Source organism: Rhamphochromis longiceps, linkage group LG17, assembly GCF_057381845.1.
Source record: "Rhamphochromis longiceps isolate RC_006_pf linkage group LG17, R_longiceps_female_GT1.1, whole genome shotgun sequence".
Taxonomy (NCBI): domain Eukaryota; kingdom Metazoa; phylum Chordata; class Actinopteri; order Cichliformes; family Cichlidae; genus Rhamphochromis; species Rhamphochromis longiceps.
In genome coordinates this window covers 35,477,532-35,501,471 of record NC_140573.1, presented here as the reverse complement: position 1 = coordinate 35,501,471, position 23,940 = coordinate 35,477,532, and the positions used below count along the sequence as shown (strand labels likewise).

Below are 23,940 nucleotides of genomic sequence, written 5' to 3'. Positions count from 1 at the left end.
CTTGCAAGTGACTGTGTTGGATGGCATCCACCCGCCCCGACCCCACCTCCTGCTACTTAACGTCCAGTTCTAAATCATGCAAAATCTGAGAGCTCGCCCTGAGCAAGTGTTGCAACTGCTGCTGTGTCACCTTTCATGCCATCGAGCTGTGACTACTTTTTCTACAAGACTAATAACCTCAGCTCCATCTGTGCAAAGCTCAGCTATGAATGAAAATATTTAAGGTTTTATGGTTGGTTTATGGATCGGCAGAGATGTTGGTTTAGCCGTGTTTTCTTTAAATTTGCAGCTTCCTGCCCAGGCCAGTCACACCGGCTGCGGGCACTGGGCCATCCTAGGAAGTGTCACACTTTTTAAAGGTCAGGTCCACACATTTCACTACTGAACCAATATCATCTCAATAGCAGCACTCATCTGCTTATTGGCTTTCATCCGGAACACACGCACACACACACAGATGCAGGGAAAAGGGCTGTGACGCCAGGCTTAAGCATAAGTTAGCCAACTCCAGTCTGCATGGCTAAAGGATGCTACTTCACATTTACATTTATGAATATATCTTTCCTCTGCATCCCCTCTGGTTGGATCTGAAAATAGAGAAAAATTATCACAGAGAAGAAGGGAAAAAAGAGTGTTGGGGGGGTATTATGTTATTCATGAGAAAAACTTCTGTTGACTCTGAGAGAGAAAGAGGGGGGAAAAACGTCAGCACATTTTAAGTCAAACACCCTTGGTTACTGCTTTTGTAACCAGAAAACAAGATTCCCCCCCACCCTCATCTCCCTCCTTCCCTACTTCTTTTTTTTCCTCCCCCTGCATTTACAACACCTACAGGACAAGATTGCTAAATTGCGAGGACAGAGCAGGTTCATCATTGTGATGCAAAAGAAGTTGAAATGCTACCCCAAGGCGAGGTAGCTGAGTTTGGGCGATCAAGAGAAAGTAAGAGGGAGGGATAAAAAAAAAAAAAAGTAGCTCAGACCTTTGATGTAGCAGCAACAAATTTACCTTGTGACAGAAGATACATGGGTGCAATAAACGAGTTATACCAGCCCTTACACATGCAATCAGATGATTCTGGCCAGGGTGTTAATTGGATCCTAACCGGCAGATCTGATACGCCCGGGCCCTGGTGGTGAGGGGGAAAGCCTTTCCCAGTGATGAACTATAATTCACTGAGCTGCTTGAAGCACTTGTAATTTACTGTGTGTCACTGATGAAGAGGCTGATCCAGTGGAGGCCATATTACCTGCAACATCAGAGGAAAGTAACCCCCCCACCCCCGACACACACACACACACACGCACCCCACATCCACCTGCTCTCACTTGTGCTCTCTCACTTTCTTTCTATTACAGTTCTCTCCTCTCTCTGCACTTTCTTTTATAATTCCCTCCCGCTCGCTCTTTCTGTCGCTCCCATTTACTCTTGAACTGTGTGCACCTGCAGGGAGGCATCAGTCGAGAGTGAATTGTGCCAGTTTAATGATAAAGGTGTGACAATTTGTACTGATAGTGACACAAACAATGTGCACAAAGTCGCACAGCTACACTACATTCAAGACGCTTAATCAGTGACTTTCTTTCCTGTAGAGATAAATCAATATGGAAATTGTGCTAAGCCCGTTCCAATCTCCTTGGGCTTTTTTATTAGAGGCTTTTACATGATGGGTCTTTATGTTATGATAAATTGCACTTCCCATGCACTGCTGCCAAACTGCTATGGAAATTGATTTAGGAAAACATTCAGTAATCTACTTAGCTTCAGTCCTGACAATCTACAGTATTGATCTCCCTAAGCTGAACACACGTCATGCATTTGAGCGTAATCACTCTTATGTATGCGTGTGTTATTTTGCATAGGAAACACAATCAGGCCTCTTGCAAACTTCTCAGTCAGGTGCAAGCCACACCAGCTCGCCCTGTCGCCTTGGTGGTCCTCTGGTGGAGAGTCCCAGCTATCAATAATCGCCCAGCCACATTTGGCAGTAATTGGCTAGTAAATGAGCAGTGTCAACTGAAATGGAGTTGAGAGGTCAGAAGTCCACAAACTACGGTGGAGGTCTGCTCGGCGTTGTGGCCCGTGCCCCCCCTGGGATGCTTAGGAGATTGAGATGAAATAAGGAAATGTAGGGAGGCTACATGTAGAGAGGTTTGTCTCTTTTCTCTCTAGATTTCTTAATCTTTTTTTTTTCTTTTTCATGTGTAAAATGAATCTTGTGGCTTAATTAGCAGTGACTCTCCTGCCAAGGATCCACAATAATTACCGACTAGGACCCTTCCATTTCTCATTGCCTTTATCTCCGCCGTGTCTGAAGCTCCACACAGTTCCCCGTTCAGTACTACAGCAACTTATGTCGTTGATAACAGCCACATGTTCCAACCCCCTCAGTGTTTCTGACTGCCATTTATTCACTGCCCCCCACCCCCTACCCCCCTGCTTGCTTATTAGTGCTAAGTATGATGGAATAAAATCAAATAATAGGAATTCCCTTCTGCTAGACTAATTGTTCGAGCTAGAACTCTGATACATTTTATCTCTGCTTTAGCTCATTTGAGTTTGTTCGTAAAAAAACGTATCTCACAGATAAAGTGCCGCACAGTGGGTGTAATGTCTGGAAGTGTCCATTGGTCAGGATAGACAACCGTGCGAGCCATCTCAGGAAGAGATACCTGAGCTCTCTGTGGATGAGCTTGACCTTTCACAGGGTGTTGGAGAGGCTGGATATAGGGTGCAGGTGTGACAAGTGTGCTGTAATGATCTGCTTGTTCTGGTGAGGGCCCCAGCAACGTTTTCTCATCATCAGCCAATTTAAATGGCTTTTGTTTTACTCTCTACCCTCTCCACCTTCATGTCAGTGTAGCTCCACATGCTTATTAAAACGAGGGGCGGAAATAAATAGCAGCTCAAATGTTTCAAAATATGCAGTTTTTAACTACATTTTTTTTTCTTACAAATGTCTATAAAGCTGGTGTTACATTCAAATGCCATTTTTAAAACTCATTAGCTTGCTGCTCTCCATCCAAATTTGCACTATTAAAACCAGGAGGCTAACCTTTTCTGTTTTTTAAGGTCCCCAGTGGCGACATCAGCTGCAGCTAATTTCAGACAATTTAATAAATACCATTAATAATTTTTCTCTTTTCCTTTTTTTTTTTGGGTGCTGCAGTACTGGAAATGTATCCTTTTGGATTACAGAGAAACAGAGGCACAGACCAATAGGAAAGAGAGTCTATTCACGGTGCACGGATGTTTACGCCACTGCCAGCGTCTTCTAAATGCTCATTAATTTTATCCCTTCGTGGCAAAATCATTTCAAGGAGAAGCAATTCAGCCTCCTGTTCCTTTCAATTCACCGCTCATGTCAATCAAGCCCTCCTGCAGTATCCTGCAGAATGGAGGTGTTATATTCCTGCAATTATCATGTCATATACTCGAAAATGTAAATGAACGTGTGTGTAAAATTAAATTTATGGGTTGTCAGTGAAGAATAAGAACCAGGAGAGCAATTACTTATCTGCTTTCATCTTGGAGCCTCTGATACGTCAAGCAGAAAAGCATGCAGTTAAATGCTGGAATTAGCATTGTGCTGCACTTCACAATAGACGTGGGCCAGTGCCTTTTCTCCCCTTTCTTTCTTCCTTCTGCCTTTTCTCTCTTTTTGGTTCCCCTTCCTTTATTTTATTTTTTTTGTTTTGTTTGGAGCTGTGAAATGAAGATGATTATCACCCATTATGTCTCTAAAAAGTTAATAAAAGCATAAAGAGAGCTTCCTCATCTCATAACTTGGTTGCTTTCTGTTTTTATTGATTTTTTCTGTTTTGTTTAGTTGTATTCATTGCTGCTAAAATCCCTGACTTTGAATGGTTATAGTTTATCAGTTCTAAGCTAAAAACAGTTAGAAATAACATGCAGAAAATATATGCATCTGCATACTTTGTGCTTTTTTTGTAAACTTAAACATCTCTGAGCCAGCACCCAATTAATAGTCTTAATGAGTGCATCTCTCGTGTTGTTTCTCGGCTGCACGCATTCCATTGTAATGGTATCCAACACAAAAACAGGAGTGACTGCGGGGGTAATTACTTACCTTGCAAATATACCTATAAGGGTTAATAGCATTGAAGGTGTAAGCGCAGCATTTGCATAATTACACGTGGACTGTTTAATTTGCAAATTTTTGACGGCTTTTGTTCCACACCTTGTGCATTTTCTCTTGTACTCTTGCATCGAGGAGTCCAGAGAAGAAAAGAGATGTACCACAACAACATCCTCCTCCTCCTCCTCCTCCATCTCTTCCACCTTAGATGGAGTCCCTTCTCTCTAAGACCCTAATGAACAATGGAGGCAGGATTTGTTTGAATATGAATATGAATGTGCAGCGGGGCCGGCTGGAAGTTGACCTTCAGCTGTGATTTTCAGTTCATCAGGATTAGTCAAGGCGGGCGATCAGGAGCCACTAATGCATAATGACTTCTAAAATGAAAAATGTGTAGTGACCATGCAAATGTCTCGGCTAATCAAAGAGGGGGGAAAACCTGGGGTGGGGGGTAGGCGTTGAGGAGAGGAGAACTAAACAAGGACGTGTCAAGGCCTGACAGAGAGAGAACGAGAGAGAGAGGAAGAGGGAGGGAGGAGAGACGCACATGGAAAGTAATCAAGCCAGCTTGATTAGCTGGCGATGAGGACAGGGACGTCTTATTGGCCCCTTGACACTCCATATAGGCTAGCTACTGTCATGGCACCTCTATGCTAAGCAGTGTCGCAGTTCAGTAAAAGTGTTACTACATGTTGATATTTTAATTATGTTAAGGTCTAAAATGCCTGCCTGTTTACCATTCAGCTCTAGGATGCCACAATTCTTGTTCAAGAAACAACAAACTAATTTGTATCTGCAAATGTTGGAAATGTGCCACTTTAGTCTTCTTATTCAGTAAAAAAGCATTGAGCTGTTGTGTTACTGAACCGAACTGAACACTAAATCATTCACTCATGTTGGCTTCTTTTTTCCATAACTGAGGAGTAAACAAACACACACACACAAAAGTCATTCAATATTTAAGCAGCTACAAGGAGCAGAAATTCCACAATATCACTGCAAGCCTACTCTCCCCTGTTAGAACGTGTGCATGCAATCAAAGCCTGAAGAGAAACGTATCATCGCTCTACTGTTCTGCTGCCTCAGAAGTGGCTCGCACTGTCTCCTCAGAAGAAAGTGGCATAAGCAGCGTACGCATCTTGGTTTTGTTTTGGAGATGTTCTTCTACTGCAGCGAGTATTACCTAAAAAGGGCATGCATTTTTCAAAATTACGTAGCCTACTACACCAGCAGCCTTTATGAGAACTTAAGAGTTGCTTTCACACCGTTCCAACAGATTAAAAAAGAATACTTCAGGTACACCCCAAACTCCCATGACATAATGCTGATTGTTCCTGCCATGCGTCCACTTCATCAGCGTAGTTTCAATCAGCTTTAGAGTTGTGCATTTTTTCACGCTGTTTCATAATAGCGGTGCTGATAAAGTGGGGGAGTTCAAGGGTCCTGCTAATTAAGGTCTATGTCTATTTAAATCCTTTACTTTTCCCAGCGGGGTAAAGGAAGGAAAATAAGATGAGCAACACAAAGGCACGGCACCCATCTGTCCTTCAGCATCTCCTCTAGGCTGCAAAGCATCACGGCCATGAGAGGCCTGCTCTCCCTACCTCTCCAACCACCAATTACCACACTTCCAGCAGATCCATGCCACTATGCCTGAAAACTTATTCAGCTCTTCGTTTTCTTTGTTTTTCCCCATCATCGTCCATGTATAGGTTCCAGTGTCAGTGGCCATGATGAGTCCCCAGGTGATGACGCCGCAGCAGATGCAGCAGATCCTCCAGCAGCAGGTGCTTTCCCCCCAGCAGCTCCAGGCTCTGCTCCAGCAGCAGCAGGCTGTAATGCTGCAGCAGGTACACACACTCCAACCTACATGCACCGTATGAACATTGTGACACTCATGCTGTGACATACCCCATCATCACCTAGGCTGGTTTGCCCACATCCATACAGTTACACATTTAAATCCACATAAAAATGTAGTCTGGTGTTTGTACAGGCATACACAAAAATGCACACACAACCCCTCCACATAAGTGTGCCCAGCCACCAGTTACGCCAACTCACCACAGCCCCATGTCCTTGACACGCTTACCAAGGGGAATCGGAAATTGACGTACTCCTGCATGTCACCTCTAATTAACCGTCTCTAGTGTGTCGCTGGTTCAATTCCCTGACAAGCATCCATCAGGGACTGTGAGAGTAGGGCATAGTTGGGCTGTGCAGCAGAAGCTGAACGATAAGTGATGGTGATGTAATATTTGGAATCAACTTGAGAAAGCGCACTCGGCAGAGTTGAAATGCATTTGTCATTCATAGATTTGATTAAGAAAAAGACAATAGTTTAATTAAGAATGTCAGTCATTCTGAGTCTTCTTCATTAAGAGTTCCCCAGCTCGATGTGGTCACATGCTTTCACGCTCTACTGTGCAAGTACAGGGATTTGTCTTAAAATGTGACTCAACATTTTTAGTTTCACATAAGATTTGATAGAAAGCTTGATCATCTGCCATACACATCAGTCACTAAATCAACATCTACCTTCTGTTGTTGATTTACGTATTTAAAAATATTTCTCAATTGATTCTTGCATATAGTCTGTTAAAGCGTGTATATTTCAGTAGCAGTTTGCATAGAACTGGATCAAGCATTCCAGTGGCCTGGCCTGCTTTGGCTTCTCTTTTTAGGCCAAACAGCCACATGGAAAAAAAAATGATATGAAAGTTTAAATAGCGGTTTGACTATGTGTGTTAATAGAATCAGTTTAAAGTACAGAGCTTGATCCTAAGAGAGTTTATTTTGTTTATTTCAACCACTCCAAAGGAAGCCAGTACCTTCTGGCAGCTAAATACATAGTTAATATGATGGATTGTTATCCCTGCAGCACTGTGGGACTATTAACATTCCATAGGAAATAAATTGTGAAAGACTGCAAAGATCTGAGTCTGACACTGAAAAGATATAATAGATCAGCCTCACCAAGTTTGTGTAACAGAAAATTTCAGGGTTTTTTTTTTTAACTTTGCTTTGATAAATACATAAACTCATTTTGAATTTCTACTTTTGCTTGTATTTGCTTGTGTGTTTATGTACAGCAACACCTGCAGGAGTTTTATAAGAAACAACAGGAACAGCTTCATCTGCAACTTCTGCAGCAGCAACACCCTGGCAAGCAGGCTAAAGAGGTAGGTGCACACCCGGGGACATAACATAGTAATTTAGCCTCATGGGGAAAAGATGGTGAATGTGTGCATGTAGATTCTCTATAGATAGTAATAAGCACCATAAAACAGACAGCTTTGTTGTTCTAGAAATAAAGTAATTAAGCGGGCTAACCCGGAGGTATAATACTACAATAATCCCACAGCATACACATGCAGTGCTGGCTATTCTCCTCTGATTCCTGCTAGCATTATGCAGTATGGAGATCCAGTTAAAGACAGTTTCATGTCTTGTCTGTATTCACACATGCTCACACAAGTCAAAGGGTGCTGCAGCCACCTCGTCAATGAAGTGTTTCTGCGGGCACACAAACACATGCAGCACCTCTGAAGTTGCAATGTGCATCGCTCATAAATCACAATGACAGGCAGCCGGTCGACAGACATGCCTCTGTCTTGTTCTCTTTGGATATCATGGAGCAGTAGAGGAGCATGACAGCCCCAGCCACATTTGCGTAACAGCGTCGGTCCAGGTCTAGAGCCACGGCCAGGCAATTCTGTGGGAACGGCTAAATTGATTCAAAAATGGGTATCACATAAACACACGCGTTCTGTCTTTCTTTTTCATCTCCCTCTCTCTCTCTCCTCAAGCAGCCCATTATGCTGCCCTTACAGGAAGTCACAACTGACCTCCCGGCGGCTTTGTTTCTGTTTGGATTTGTGAATAGAGTTTTTCAGGAGGCTCGCCATCAAATATGGAATAGAAATTGCTCCCTTATTTCTCTTGAGGCAGAGGAGAGGTGTTTGGGGGGGGGCAAACCGCCTCCCGCCACCACCACTCCATTATGCAGCCTGTTTTCCAGTGAGCGCATCACAGGTTTTATCCCCCAAACCCACCCAACCCCTCTCCCTTTCTCAGTCCCTCAGTCTCCATACTTTTCTAGGTACACCATCACTAGCATACAGAAACGTGACAACAGAAACTGGCCTCTGTGGTTAAAGCATTACATATGCACAGCTAACTGGAAATACAGAAAAGTATACCCCATTAAGCCTCAGTGAATGTGCACTTGCAGCCAATCATTACCTGAGATTTTTGCTTCCTAATAGGTGTTTGCAGTACGGCTGTGTTTCAGAGCTCAGAGCCAACTGCTTTTGTCTCTCTCTAAATTCACTCCCTTTCTCAGTTGTTTTGCAGCGGTGGCTGAGTTTGATGTTTTTCATTTTGTTGTTGTTTTTGTTTTTGTCTTTGTTTTTTTTCTTCTTTTTTTGCACAAAGCTTACGCAATTGCCTGTCTGGCCCAGCGATAAACAACTCTGTGAGCCAACAAGGAGGGCTGAGAGGGAGTGGAAGGGGGGGTGTAGTGCAGTGGATGTGTGTTTGTGTTTGTGCGTGTTTGTGTCTATGCATTCACATGCAGCTTGCATCTCTCTCTGCTAGTTCCCTCTGGTCACATAAGCTGTAACAGACCATCAGTGAAGGCGAGACAATTAACTATCAGGGGTGGTGGTGGGGGGGATTATACCAGAGGCTTAGTATCATACACAATCACAAGCCACATACACTGACAGGCTTGAGAGCTGGTATATCAGCATAGCTTTGTTTGTGTGTGTGTATGTGCTCAAAGACATGAACATACACAAAGACAGGAGAAGAAGGTGGTACAGCCCAAAAAAAAACAGGAGGAAAGACTAAGTGAGCACAGACAGAGAGGGAGAGAGCGTGTAGAGAAGCAGAAGAAGAAGCAGAGAGGTGTAGCTAAGGTCACAGCAGAGGCGACTGAGTGCACACTCTTCACGCACAAACAGCGCTCCGTCTCCTCTGTCCTCTCCCGCTCACTCAGTTGTTAATTCGTCTGTAATTTTCCCTCCTCTCCTCTCCTCTTCACTCCTCTCTTGCTCCTCTCCTCTTCCTCCTCCTCTCTCTCTCTCTCTCTCTCTCTCTCTCTATAGCAACAGCAGCAGCAGCAGCAGCTGGCCGCCCAGCAGCTCGTCTTCCAGCAGCAGCTCCTGCAGATGCAGCAGCTCCAACAGCAGCAGCACCTGCTCAACATGCAGCGGCAGGGCCTGCTCACACTGCCTGGTCCCGCTCCAGGCCAAGCCGCCCTGCCCGGACAAACCCTACCCCCACCAGGTAAGAGGAGGAGGAGAGCGGAGGAGGAGTGGTGGGAAGAAGAGGGAGCAGGGAGGTAGTTGCGTTGATATTAAGCACGTGACTTGCAGCAGTAGTCACATACTTCCTGTATTTTTGTCTACTAGTGCTTTTCACAGTCTGGCTCTGTTTTATTGTTCCTTCCGGCTGTCTAGTGTCTCCAAGCCCATCTGTCCTACTACTCATGTGCCTTTCTGTCCTGTCTGTCTTTTTCTAATTGGTATGCTGCTGTGTCTCTCATACGTTATCTTTAAGTATGTCTGTCTGTCTGCCATCCCTTCATTGGTATGCCCTTCTACCATTCACTTTGTCCTTAACTCCCCTCATGATTGTTTTTAGTCTTCTGTTCTTCCTTTCTCTTCCACTCTTTTCTCATCTGATTATGGCTTTCTCTGTCTTCCTCTGTTCCTCTCTCAGCTGTGCTCTGCCTCTGTTTGTTGTTTTTCCATCTCTGTTTCTATTCCCTCACTCCCCAACTCCCCCTCCTTCTTTCAGAGGTTGTTGTTGTTGTTTTTGTTTACTGCCTTTACTGAGAACAAAGGAGAGGCAAAAGAGAAGAATAAAAAGACAAGCGAGAGAGAGCGAGGAGAAGAGAGCAGGCTCCATTTTTGTTTTTTCCCCTCCCGAGCCAAGTAAACACCTATGTTTGTTGTTTACCACCAAAATGGCGCAGACGAAGACAACAGGCAGGAAGATGTTAGGAGGAAATAAAAGGAAACTGCTTAATTCTGTGCCAAGCTGAAAAGCAGCAGTTGACAAAGCTTGTTGTTTTTAGGTGGAACTTGCTCATATTCAGTATAATCAGTCTTTTTTTATGTAGTTTTACTCATTGGACACACACGAGTCGTTGTGCGTCAGAGCTACACAAGTGATTCATAACCAGCTTAAAACCAGTATTTGACTGTGCAGAGAAGACTGTACGTGGCTTCAATAAACAGGAAACTGTGATTTCATATTCGAGTTTGCCCTTGCTGAGAGCAGGGCCTTCAGTCATGCAGCTGTATGGAATTTCTCTGGCTGTTGAATAATCCATACAGAGCTAAGCTTTTGTCCTGTAAACACAGAGTGCAATGCATCCTAAACTGAAAACCACAATGTGCAAGTGAGAGCTAATAAAACAGCTTGGACTCTTTTCCTTTTTTTTGTATTAAGTATTAAGTTGAGCAACTTTATTCATTCAGTATACTTTCTCTGTTCCCTTATCTATTTCTCTCTCTATCTCCTTCTTGATGTCTCTAGCTGGATTGAGCCCCGCAGAGCTCCAGCAGTTGTGGAAGGACGTTACCGGAGGCGGCGGTCACGGGATGGAGGACAACGGCATCAAACACAGCAGCGGCACTGGCACCGGTGTGGGTGGCGGCGGCGGTTTAGACCTGTCCACTAACAACTCTTCTTCAACTACCTCCTCCTCCAATCCCGCCAAAGCATCGCCGCCCATCTCTCACCATTCCATCGCCAACGGACAGTCTCCCGCCCTCAACCACAGGAGAGAGAGGGAAAGGGAAAGAGAACGGGAGCGAGAGAGGTAAACCAACTAAAATGCCATCCGCCACCTTTTTGATGCATCACAGAGGAAGAAGCAAGGGAAGATGAAAAGTTTACAGCACTCGTACTCTTCACACGAGCTTGTTTGTTGCCGTGCCACGATTGAACACATCAAAACAAGGCACTCAACAACAAGCCATCGTTACTTCAGGGAAAGCTGGGCGTTTTGTTTATTTATTCAAAAGTTTATTAGTGTCTTAAGGAAAAAAAATAAGAGCCTTGTTCTCCCGGGGGACCATGCGTTCAGTTGAACACACTTAGCTTGCACACACATATCAAAAGCGGGGAGACGACGCCATGCAGCCAGGCGCACTTACAACAAGCGTCTCTGGCAGAGAAGACAAGGTAACCCCCTTGTACATTAAGTATTTAGTGCTTTCTTTCTTTTTTCTCTTTTGAAAATTACCTTCCATGCTTGCTTGTCATGTAAACAGAATACGTGATGCCTTGAGTGGCGTTTCCAGGATGTTTATCCTTGTGATGCCGTCTTTTATAAATGCATCCAGCACCGAAACACTGACTGTTCACATATCTGCCTATCTGGCCCATGCATTATTCAAAGGCTTTTCTTGGGCGATATTATAATAAGGACTTAGGGTGTAGCGGTGTGTGTGTGTGTGTGTGTGTGTGTCTGTGTAGATGCTCGGTATAGACTCACACTGGAGGTGGAAGTGCTGTGTAATTGGTTTAAAGTAGATGCTATCTCTCCAGTACCACTAAAAGGAGGCTTGAAAAAGATATCTTTAGAAGGAAGACAGAGGGAAAGAGAGAGGAAAGGAATGGATAAGAAGAGAAGGAAGAAAGGAAGGAAAAAAGACTTTATCTGCTTGTGTCCCGAGGGGTGTGTGGTGTCTCATAATGATCGAACAAGGAGTATTGTCAGGAGCACTGCTTACTAACATGCCATGGATCGATGAGGGGAAAGCCCCTCTGTAAAACGCAGTGTGAGCTCTGCCTGCACTAAGACACACAGGCATGAATGCATGTAGCCATCGACCACACACATGCATGCACATGTGTAACCTATATACAGACAAACACACGCTAAGACACAGACTGTACACACTCTCATTCACATTTTCGTACACACACACACACACAGACACACTAGCGCCTGGCCTAAAAGGTTAAACTGTCATCTTTAATAGGATGTGCTGTCTAGGAAGGGTCGTAACTTATTTGGGTGCCATTTGAAAAACGCCAGAACACCCCTGCTCCCCTTGTCCTCAAAGAACATAAGTTACACAGAGTATTAATCTCCTGATGAAAATTATATGGCTGTCTGGATTTTTAATGTTTACTTGAAAGCCTCCACCCCTCCTCCCCATAATGGCTTTACAAGATGGGATGGTGACTACAGTGGAGACAAAACTAGATTTCCATCGGGGATGGTAGTCCAGCCTATTTCTCACACATTAGTCTTTGCCATCTTAATATAGTTATCCTGTAGTGATTATTTAAACTGAATGGCTGTTAGCCATCAACATCCCAGTTCCCAAATTTCCTTTTTATAAAGCTGCTGTTATTGCATTCATCCCTTGCTTTCTCTCTGTCTGATTTAGCCCTGGTTATTCATCACATGAATTGCTGAATTAGTGCTCTGACCTCTTTCAGCGTGTCTTTAATCTGCTATTTCCCGTTTCTTGTTTGCTCATTTTTTTGGGCCCGCCTCTAGTTCACTACACGAAGAAAGTGGAGGGACTCACCCCCTGTATGGTCACGGTGTGTGCAAGTGGCCCGGCTGTGAGAACATCTGTGAAGACTTTGGACAGTTTTTGAAGTAAGGACATGCTCTAATACAAATACGTAATACTGGAAATAACATATATTATATATATACTAATATACTGAGTGTAGCAGTAGTTCAGGCAAGCTGAAAAGTCAGTTTTCGCTGCCATCCTCCCTGATCAGTTGATCCTAGTGCCAGCCCAAATCATCTGATGCCACACATCTCAAATAGGGTGTGCTGTTTAAGCATTTTTAGCCTGAATATAGTCGCTGTCCCTCTGCAAGTTGCTTTGCAACCCACATCCCTCAAGGTAGTGCTGTTTCTTGTTCCTGCCTCTTGCTTTCCATGTGTGCGTGTGAGGAAGGGTGGGGAGCTCCCAGAACAGAGCCATAATAACACATAAAAATGACTGAAGATGGAAATAACAATCTCTGAAAGCGATCGCCTTCAGTACAGTGCTTGGTCTTTCTGTGGGGGCCTAACAAAGAAAACATCACTGCTTTTCACAGAGCCCATTTTGACCTTATAGACAGCTAGTTGACAGGGTTTCTCTCTAGTAGTGCAGGATTCAAACCAACTCTGGTCCATAACAAATTTTCCTTCCTGGCGTGGAGGGGCCTGATAGGTTTGTGAAAAAGCGTCAAAAGCTAATGGCAACTCGCACGGCCGCACACTTACCTCCACAACAAAGGCCCCCATTCACTGTTGTCATGGTGCAGGCGCCAGAGCGAATGGACTCTTCATGCTCCATCAACAATTTAGTTAATTAGCTCATTTGTAATTGGCCGGCTTTGTTGCCAGGATGTTAGTGGGGGGACATCAAAGGAAGAAGGTGTTTGCAGCACTGCCGATTACAGGTTATCACATTGCCACTCAGTGAGAGTCTCCCTCTGCCTCTCTCTCTCTCACTCTTTCCCCGGCTCCCTGCTCTCACACAGAGAAGAAAAGAAAGGGGAAAGCTTTAATTTGAATATTCTAATTAGATTTGTAATTAACTGTGAAATAACGATCTGGTGAGTGTTTTTCATGGGCTGTAAATGTCCATGTGAATTTGTACAAACTCTTAAAATCAGGACATTGTTCTGGCTTATTTTCCAAATTATGCATTTTTCTACTGTAGTGGCTGTAAAGTTACAAAAGGCTTTAAAAAAACAGTCATATTTAGGTCAGGCTTTGCTAATTCAATGCCGGCTTGTGAATTAAAGCTAAAAGGTGTATCTGTAAAATGAAATGACACTAATAAACATGGTGTTTACCTGTCTTTCAAAGACAGAGGGAGGCAGTACATTAGACTCCATTTTCACACACTGCCAAGGCATAAAATCACTTAAAGGCCCCATTATTGACGGCAGTGGAGTTCAATGAATCATAGTCTGACAAGTGTGTTTGCTAATCCCCTGTGGAAAATGTGCCGCATACATGTCAATGCCAATACCAGTGCTCTAGAGTGAGCATGGCATAACCATAAGCATCATCTAGTCATGCTTATGAAAAGCCAAATGCATGTGTACAATCCATTGTCCAGCCTGGAATACATGTACGGCAGTCCAGGTAGAACAGTTTGCCTTGCAGCTTGAGAACAGATGTGTGCGTGATAAGGCAAGCCTCTATCGGATTAGTAGATTTTCTGATATCTTGTCCTATCACCTTAGTACACTTACTTATAGAAGACATCAGTCTATTTCTTGGCACTGTATGCTCCTTTCACGCTCAAACACACGTAAGTCTGTGTGCTGTAAGGATACTGTGTCTAGGTGGCTTAGCTGGTTATTTAGGTGAGGGGCATAGATACAGTGTGTGTAAAGCCATGTGCCTGCGAATAAGCTGGTAAGCCAATGCAAAAGGATGCATGGCTGTAAAGACAAACTGAGAGAGCTCCACAGATAGAGGGAAAATGGGTAGATTTCATACTTGAAAGCGAGAGCACAGGTTGGCAGACGGTTTTGTAAGAACACTTGCCAGAACATTGGCTGGTACAAAACAGAAAACACACACACACACCACTGCAAGTCAGAGGCTGGCTCTATACTGTAACCCAGCCAGAACATGAAAACAGACACCAACAAAGAAGGCAGACTCGTCATCAGAACAAAGATGGCTGCTCGGTGGCGTGCCTCGGAGCAGTGATTGTAGGTGTCAGAGGGAGTCCTTTCATGTTTCCGGAGATGCCAGTCGACGACACACACAGATGCACTCACACACAAGTGCAGCTTAAACGGGGTTACATAAAGTGGGTGTCAGATGTAGATGACAGTTTAGATGTTGGTACTTGGGTGTGGGTTATGTATGCAGGGAGGTGGGGTGGAAGGGGGAGAGGGGACCCGAGTCAAGCTGGCGTCTCGTAGCTCGCTGTAGGAGCTCGGCTCAGCGGCGGTGACACGTTTAGTCATCTATTGTTTTGTTCCATGAAGAAACTTGTCAAGATCAGCATTTAATAGCTCTTCAGTGCGCTTTTAAGTGTTCTCACCTGGAAAAGGTAGCCGCAAGGTGGCTGGCACCCTGAATTAGCTCTGTGAAGTTCAAAATGAAATAATATTGCTGGGAATGTTTCTCCGAGTGGTGGGTGTTGCTGCTTTGTGGGTGTGTTTGTGTTAGTTACAGAGAAAGAAACATTCATGCTTTTAGGTTGCGTGCCAGGGCTATTTTGGTGGGAGCCTTTTTGGTAAACAGAGGAGACAGAAAATGCAATTAATACCTGTAAATGTGGATGTTTTATTTGTATAATTTGTCAGTACAATAAATGCCTCCAGCTTACTGCAGATTTTTATAGCGCTTTAAAAAAACAAAGCTTGAACACATCAAATGTGTTCGTCTCCTGTACATGCACGTCTTGTTCCGCCTACTTTGGCTTTTTTCCCCCCTCAGTAATATACCTGCAAATGCATACTTGTTCTCACTCACACACAGTTAACTGTTACACTCTCCGTCACCATTCTGCTCTTCCTATTACTGGCAGGAAGGCAGGCTCCATGTTAAAATGGTGAGCTCAGCTGCTAACCTAGTGTCTGTAACCCGCTACTAATTAAACCCACAAGGCATCAGGCAAGTGTCTTTGTCTCTATATAATGTGCACATACACACACTGTAGAGGCAGGCACCTCAGTCAGGCAGGCCCCCCGGCCCCTTTGGATAGGTAAGCTTGCTTTTACCACTCCACATGTCTGCTGCACCGTGACAAGACCTTTAAAAGGGAGGGCACCGACACCAAGGAGACAGTGTGAGAGAATGTGTGTGTAAATCTGCATGCGGTGGATATCAGGTTTTCTCAATTTGTGTACAGTTATGGAGGCCAACTTTCTGTGCTGAGCCCCTGATAATACACACAGTCAATTAGCAAAAGTGTATCATCCATATATTCTGGACTTGAGCAGATTTATTATCAGGCCCTTAGTGGACACTGATGGCTTATACATATTCATGTACCCAGCTACTGGGAAAAACCTTTGAGATGTTTTGTTCCCCTCTCTTTTAGAGAAAAGAGAAACTGCAGACTCCAATAAAAACGAGTCTTTATGTGAGAGTTAAAAACAGCTGTGCATCACTCCTCCCACAGTCTGTGTTCATCAGTCCCTTTATCTCTTTATTTGCTTTGATTCCGCTACCTTGGCTACATATTTCACTCTGCAACACTGTTCTCTACGCTGCTCTTACATTCCTTTCATCACACGGGTAATCCTCAGAAATCCGTGTTTCTCTAGAATGGCTCATGGACAGTAAGGCTCGTATTCTTTATCTCAAAGTGTGAGTAGTTTTATCTGAATGCTACATTTTAGATCAATTCTCTTATTTGCCCTCAAAATGTACAATTCCATCAGAATGCTTCAATTTGGTTACAAGTGAGGAACCCAAAGTCAGTTAACAACTCAGGAATAATGAAATAAAATGAGACATAAGATTAATAAAGAGATTTCTGTTTAATCAAAGAAGACAAGAGAAGTTCATAGTTCAGAGAGGACAGAAACACAGTCATCTATTTTTCCACATTTCAGTAAATACAGCGTTCTTTCATTATTTCTTCCTGTCTGCCCATCTGCGTCTGCCCCCGCCCTTCCTTTCTGTCTTTGTGTGGCATTATTAATGCACAGTAGGACATACAGCCATTTGAATATTTCATAAATGCATGTAGTAATCTTCCTGTAATTGTCTTGCTAACTGGCCAGCAGTAGGATGAGCATATGCAGCAAGCTGCAACTGTCTGGAGGACTTCCACAAGGCCTCCAAGCACAAACACATGCAAAATATTAGATAAACAAGCTTCTTGTTAATGAGAGGCAAGCTTAATAAAGATTTCCCCCTTTCTCTTTCTCTCTGTCTTTTTTTTTTTTTTTTGTAAAGCGGTATCTTCAGGGACAGCGAGCAGCCTGCTCTGTGCTTTTGAAGCAGCTGTAATTCATGACACATGCCATACATCAAGTGCATAAGATAGCATTATGGGCAGTGAAATGAAAAGGGTATTTGCAACATTAGTTCCCTCATCCTGCAAGGGACGTGATTAAATGATTAATGAAATGCCCCCTTTTTGCATGCGCATTCTGAAACAGCAATTAGGCACAGGGCTGAGGAAATCCACCAGTTCGTCCCTTCCCTTTCTGCTGCTATCCCTCATCCGTCCCTCTCCGCGCCCCCCCACTTTTTTTTAATGTTGCCTCATTTTTGATTTATAATGGAAAATTTCTGAGCATTAGACCTGAAATGGTTATAAAAGTATAAGCAGGGACAGAATGGAATGGTTTTAAATGTGCACAGGCTAATTGAAAGGTACAGAGCTATTGTGATTACAAATGTTCTATTCAGGTTTTGATTGGCAGGTCGGGAGGAACCAGCTCAGTGAGTTGGCTTGTTTTGCACGTTGCAGATAAACAAGAAGTGAGGCTTTTGGGAGAAAATAAAGGAATACGGGGTTTGTGGGGGGAGGGGGCTTATTTCTGTGTATTTGTGTATCTATTTTTTTTTATATGTGCCAATCAGTGTTTGTGCAAGCTCATGATAATGTAAGCAAGCGTGTGTGTTCTTAGATAAAGTGAAAGCCAGCGAGAGAGATTTTGTACTCCCTCTAATGCACTGGAGGCAGAGCTGTAAATGATCATTGAAGGGTCTGCAAGCTAACCTATAATTACTGGAGATAAAGTGGCAGCTCTGGCATTTCATAAGCATGTCTCCTCAAAGCTTGCTTTGTGAGTTTGTCACCAATGATCATTTAGATAGAGGCTCATTACCCAGCATCACAACACTTTAGAAACCCCCGTTTTGCCCCATATTGGTGTTCCTCTGAGTGTGTGTGTGTATATGTGTGTATGTGTGCGTGTGTGTGTGTGTGTGTGTGTGTGTGTGTGTGTGTGTGTGTGTGTGTGTGTGTGTGTGTGTGTGTGTGTGTGTGTGTCTGCATATGTGCGCTTTACCAAGAATAAAGGTCTATCCTAATGGTGGAGCTTTTGTGTCCTACAGACGAAATCCAATCAAGGCAAAAACCCTCATTGACTGTTATGGCTGTCTGGCTGCCTTTTTTTCTTTTAATGAGGCGAACACACCAGATACATTTAATATGTCTGCTGCTAGATAATGCACCTTCAAGCAAAGAGCCACTTTTGTGTGTCAAATGTTGCTGGTGTTAAATCGTGAGTATTGTTTTCGGTAAACGAAGGAGACAAAGCTATTCTGCTGGCCCAGCATCTTTTATTCTCTGTAGAAAGCGGCGCTCGGGGTGGCACTGAAGTTAGCCATCTAAACTGGCGCAGGCCTATTGTCATGTTAAACATGGCACCACACACCGTCATGTTACTTCTAATTACCTCATTTCAGAGTGGAACAATGGGCCTGTACGGGATCCTATAGATAATTATCCCAGTATAGAAATATTATCATCTAAATAAAACAGTGCTGAAGTTGATACTGTAATTATCATCCTCTGAAATTTTGATCATGGTGAAAATGAATTTCGCTTGCTGCCTTCTTCGGGCTTGAAATATTGTATGGATTTTAAAGTTGGCTTGTCATCTCTTCTCCTCCACCGCCAGGCACCTAAACAGCGAGCACGCCCTCGACGATCGGAGCACGGCTCAGTGTAGAGTCCAGATGCAGGTCGTACAGCAGCTAGAAATACAGGTACGTTTCCTTTCTGATAATAAAGGATAAAAAACGGGGGGAAGAAGTCTCACATATTGTTTTATTTTACAATACTGAACTTAACTCGTGAATCAGCCGTTCAAAACTTTATGTTCTGAAAGTTGCGTGTGTGAGAGGAAGGCCATATTGTGGTCTGCTTAATACTTCCAGACAAGCAGGACCTGCTGAATTCAACAAAGCCACTAAACAAAGGAATCCTCGGGCCTTACAACCAAAGTCATTATGGCTGTTTTAATTGAATTAAGCGTATGCTTTATTTTCTCTTCCTTTCTTTTTCTTTCCAATTAATAGCAAACGCATCTCTCCTAGTCTGCTGTGTTAATTAACTGCACTTTGCACCTGAAGAAAGCTCAAAAGGAGGGAACTATTTTCAGTAGGTGGAGCGTGACCTTATTAAGAAGTCATGCTGGCTAGATAACGAGAGCGCTGATTGAGCGACATTATTACTCAGCACTGCCAACAAGCGCTGCTTTTCCTTTAGAAACAAATATTTCAAACTGGGTACAAACTCAGTGCCAGCTGAAACAGTCAGTCTGCTAGGTGGTTTCTTTATGGTGGTTCGTTACAACTTGAGCAGTTCTCCCCAGCGAATGAAGGTAGTTTTATTAATCAGCTCCTTTGTGCTAAAAAATAATAATAATTGAGGGTATACAGTGTAAATTCTAACCCCCCCAGCCAGTCTGGGCCTGCTTAAACACAAGCATCTCTCCATCCTTTCTGGTTTGATAAATTGTTTTTTTTTAAGTAAATAAATTGTGCAAAATAGAAAAAAAAAAGATCCAAGCTGTTTATCAAATATGTATTCATTTTCTGTCCAAGCTACTGAAGCTTGCTCTTTACAGTGTGACCAATTACAGTGATACACTTGTGTTGCCTGTCCTGTCTCTTGTCTTCTTTGTCTTCTCTTTCATTCCTGACTCCCACCATCTCTCCTTCTCTTTTTTTTTTCTTGAGAGCCGTCACTAGTAATGAGGCCCAGAGTCTGTGTATGCGTGCACACCTACTTGCTTGTCTGTTTCTCTCCGTGTTTGATCCGTGTGTGTATGTATTAAGGGCGTGAGAGGGTTCAGGCTTTCACATGGTCCAGTCCCTGTCACTCCTTGTGAATTAGATTGATGATAGGCAATGGCTGGAGCAACTAACTGGACCGGGGAGGCGGGGCCGCCTGGCACCCTGTTTGGAAGACCTCTTCACCTCTCAGCAGCTGCTGGCTGCGCTCCATCCCCCTAACAGTGTCCACAGGACTTTGAGCAGACACTCAGGACCACCTAATTTATGGCCTCGCCAGCTTGTTACTGTCAGAGCCTCTCTGACCTAAATTCTGCTATTGACAAAAAGATGAAATGCTATTTGTTTTGCCTGACCTGTCTGCACCTTCTCCCCCAGCCCCTCGTTTTCTACTTCTTTTACCTTTCGTGCTTTCTTTTTATTCATCTCCTCTTTTTCTTTTCTGTTCTTTTTCTCTCTACCAGACAAGTCTCGTGTCTCACCTTTGTTTATTTTCATTCTTCTGTGTATTCCCTCCTCTAATGTACTCTCTTCTTCTCTTAACAGCTTTCTAAAGAACGTGAGCGTCTTCAGGCGATGATGACCCACTTGCACATGCGGCCCTCAGAACCCAAGTCATCTCCCAAACCAGTGAGTGCATATTGCTCTGGATACTGTAAACAGGCTCGGCCATGAACGCAGAAAATGAACAGTTTAACCGTGCAGCAGTTGTGCGAGTGAGTGACAGAAGATGAAAGGAGGGGAGGGGGAGGAATGGGATTTGTAATACAGAGTTACATCTGCTTCTTATCGGTTATTGTGCGCCGCGAGAGGACAATGGAGTTTGGAAGTGTATTAGATGGTGGAGCGGTGGAGTCCTTGGCTAAAACGCAGGGTCATTTCTTTGTGATAGATATAATAGCCAAAACAACCTGTTGGCTGCTGATGACTGTTTGGCTCAGTGGCTTGCAGCGGCACTCAAAAGTGAAATGGGAGAGGAGAAGACGTGTCATTTTAACAACAAACACCTGAAAATTACAGCTGAGTGCTGAAGATGATGTGGTGTTGACATAAATACCCACAGCGAAGCTGAAATTGGTTACAGAAAAAAAAGAAAATCCCAAATTGTAAACGGGGTCACCGAAGGAGGCAAATGATGCCATTCTGGATTTACTTTCTCTCGCCTTTTACTTTTAGATTGAATGAAAATAAATGCATCTCTCCTAACCAGTGTTTGAATTTGATATTAAGATGATACATTTTTGCAAACATTATTTCCTTCCAATTTCAGACGTTTTGAAATATTTGAGAGCAAAACATTGTTAGCGGGTTTCTGCTGCTTAGTAAGTGCCTATTTTCAATAGAATAATTTTCCTCATCACCTCTCATCATAGAATGTAGATAATCACAAGATAGCATAATTATCCCATAATTCCATCAGGAATCAAACTCCCTTTTTATTATTCAATCTCTCTCTGTCTCTCTTCCTCTCCCTCTCTGTAGTTTTTTTTTTTAATCTTCAAAACTCCAGCAGCTTGGTTCCATCTCGTCCAATAAAGAATTTGCAGCCTATAATCCATGCCTGAATATGAATGAATGATGCTAATGAAGTATTGCATTACATAAAGCACACATGAAAGAGCAGCTAATTGCATTTGATGGTGGGGGCAATTCAGACAGAATTCCTAAACGAACAGTTAAGTTCTCAATTTTGAGGATTCCCCATTTTTTTTAAGGGGAGGTAATATGGAGATTTGTTGCAGGGAATAACATGCACAGGCGTGTTTCTGTTGCAAAAGCTAATAGATGGGACAAAAGAGAGCGTGATTGGCCGGTTTCCAATGGCAGCTCGAGTTTGCACCCAGTAGAACTGCAGATGCAAGACAGAAAATCGACCCCACAGTTTGATAAAAATGAGCACTCCACGCTGGCCTATCAGGGCTGAGAGTGAGTCCTATTTTTTCATTAGTGAAGCCCGTGGCTAACTAATACCAGATGAATACAAGACACTGGTTCACTGCCTCCAATATGACCCTATTCTACTTCATTAAATGCTACCTTTTGGCCATGCCGTAGATGGATGCGAGTCAAAGTTAGCATTTCTCTTTCTCCCAACCTTGTGTATTCAAAAGGTAACAAAGTGCTCACTTCTTCTGTTTGGCTGTAATCACTTCCACTTTGTAAAAATGGAACTCTACGCCACTAAGGCTCGAAGGCAAGGAGTCTGCAATGTTTATGTTTTAACATTATAAATATACAATACATCCCAATATTCATATACAAGGGCATTTATTTAGAATCTAGTTTGCATGTTTAGTGCACTTTTTCTGTCATACAGAACGTGAGTGTTTATCAGATACCCTGTTTAAAAAAAAATACATCAAGTTTTTCACAATTCAGGGTCTAGTAAGCACGTATGTAACAGGATGCACGGAGAAAACAACATGAAACATTTCAAATCACACACAAATTTGCACATTGCATACTTTGATGACGGCATAGCTGGCAAGGAAATGAATTGCTATTTTTATTGAAGGCGTCAGTTGTGTGTTTGTGCAGTGTGAGTCTGTCAAAAAAAATAGTAAAACAGTGCTTAACAGTGAAAGACACAACAGGGAGCACTTGGAGTGTAATTAATGGTTTGTGTTCAGATAAAGTGATGTTTAAAACATTACCTGGTACACGCTTTAAAAAAAAGTAGATAATATTAGGAGTAGCTGTACACACTTGATCCGATCTATTAAAACAGGTTAATATGTACATTATTTCCATAACCTCTAAAGTTTCTTTCTCATTCCCCGTACTCATCCCTTGTCCCAGCCCATCACTACAGCAGCTCATTATAGCTAAGTGGGGATATAATTATCATGTGAAAACCACTACATCCACCGGAGTGTCTCAAACTTGACATTTTATCGTATTTATCAACACATGCCACAAATGACCGCCGGTACCTTCTCCTCAGCCTCGCTCCTCCATCTCTCAGTGCCTTCGGCGCCCTCATTCCCTTCCATCTTTCAAGTCACTTTTAATTCAAACTCTCGCAATGGATGCATTCCACTTGTAGATTCACAATTAAGGCAATTTGGTTTGAATATGTAACGATGTCATTACCATTCCGACTAAATTAGAGCAGAGACTAAAAGGTCAGTTAGGAATTTTCCAGTCGGTTAGAGCCTCTCACATGAGATTTGGGAAGGAAATGCAAAAGTGGTGGAAAAGCTGGACGATTAGCAAGCAGAGCTGGCAGCAGAGCCAGAGGTAAGCAGCGCTCTCCTCGCCTCTAATGTCAAAGGAGGGAAGGAGAGAAAGACGCCAAGTGCACATGTGTGTGGAGTGGCTGTCACTGTCCGTGTAAATTCATTTAAGTGTCTTTTGTATGCTCACGCAAAGAAAGAACTCAAACTCCCACTTCCTATACTTCCTCATGCACTGAAAGTCACACTGAATTAAGGACAAATAATCTATTACATTTGTAATCTTTCCTGGAGGAATATTAGCTTTCAGTTGTGTTGTTGGGTTGAATTTCTGTGATTGACTGTCCACCTACAGAGCAGTTTAGATTAGACTAAAACTCAGGCTAGGCTTTTTTGTAGGGGGAAAAATACTTGCTTTATGATTCTTCATTAGGAATCTACACTGGCACACACTGAGTCATATACCTGTCACACTCAAGGCACACTGATAGTATCTCAAGCCTGGCCATGAAGAAAGTTTTATTGTGTAGCGACTACTTTGTTACAGTACTGTTACTGTTTTTGTTTCAGACGCCATTCCTGAATTCTTCTCACTAACAAATTGCAGATCAGTTCAAACTAAACATAATGTAATTAGTTACTGTAGCAGTTGTTTAATGACATATGCACCACCCAGTGTTGAGATTTACAAATGCAGACAGTTTTAGTTAAAAGCAACATAATTAGTTGCAGTTTGACCCTGTGCATGGCATACTTTGTCCACGGAGTTGCTTTGATTTGCTAATAGTGTCTTCATTTAAATATATAGAATCTGAAAGTGACAGGAGAGATTTTTTTTGCACTAGAACCTTTTTGGTTACATTATTTTGGTTAGTCTAGTATTGACAAATCAGAGTTGAGTATGAAACAGTCCCATTAAACACAAAAAGCGAGAAGTAGTTGGTAGAATA

At 43.0% G+C, this 23,940-nt stretch overlaps 1 protein-coding gene across 9 annotated transcripts in view; it reads left to right on the top strand.

Moving 5' to 3' along the window:
* foxp2 (forkhead box P2) overlaps window positions 1-23,940 on the top strand; it is a 103,224-nt gene that overhangs the window by 64,791 nt on the left and 14,493 nt on the right. For 8 of the 9 annotated variants that reach the window (XM_085387849.1, XM_085387853.1, XM_085387847.1 and 5 more), the window contains 7 exons: window positions 5,812-5,949; window positions 7,192-7,281; window positions 9,211-9,391; window positions 10,649-10,934; window positions 12,630-12,734; window positions 18,698-18,785; window positions 20,361-20,444. In XM_085387849.1, the coding sequence (XP_085243975.1) occupies window positions 5,812-5,949; window positions 7,192-7,281; window positions 9,211-9,391; window positions 10,649-10,934; window positions 12,630-12,734; window positions 18,698-18,785; window positions 20,361-20,444 (972 nt within the window). The remainder of the gene's footprint in view (window positions 1-5,811; window positions 5,950-7,191; window positions 7,282-9,210; window positions 9,392-10,648; window positions 10,935-12,629; window positions 12,735-18,697; window positions 18,786-20,360; window positions 20,445-23,940) is intronic. The other variant, XM_085387852.1, reaches the window with a different exon arrangement.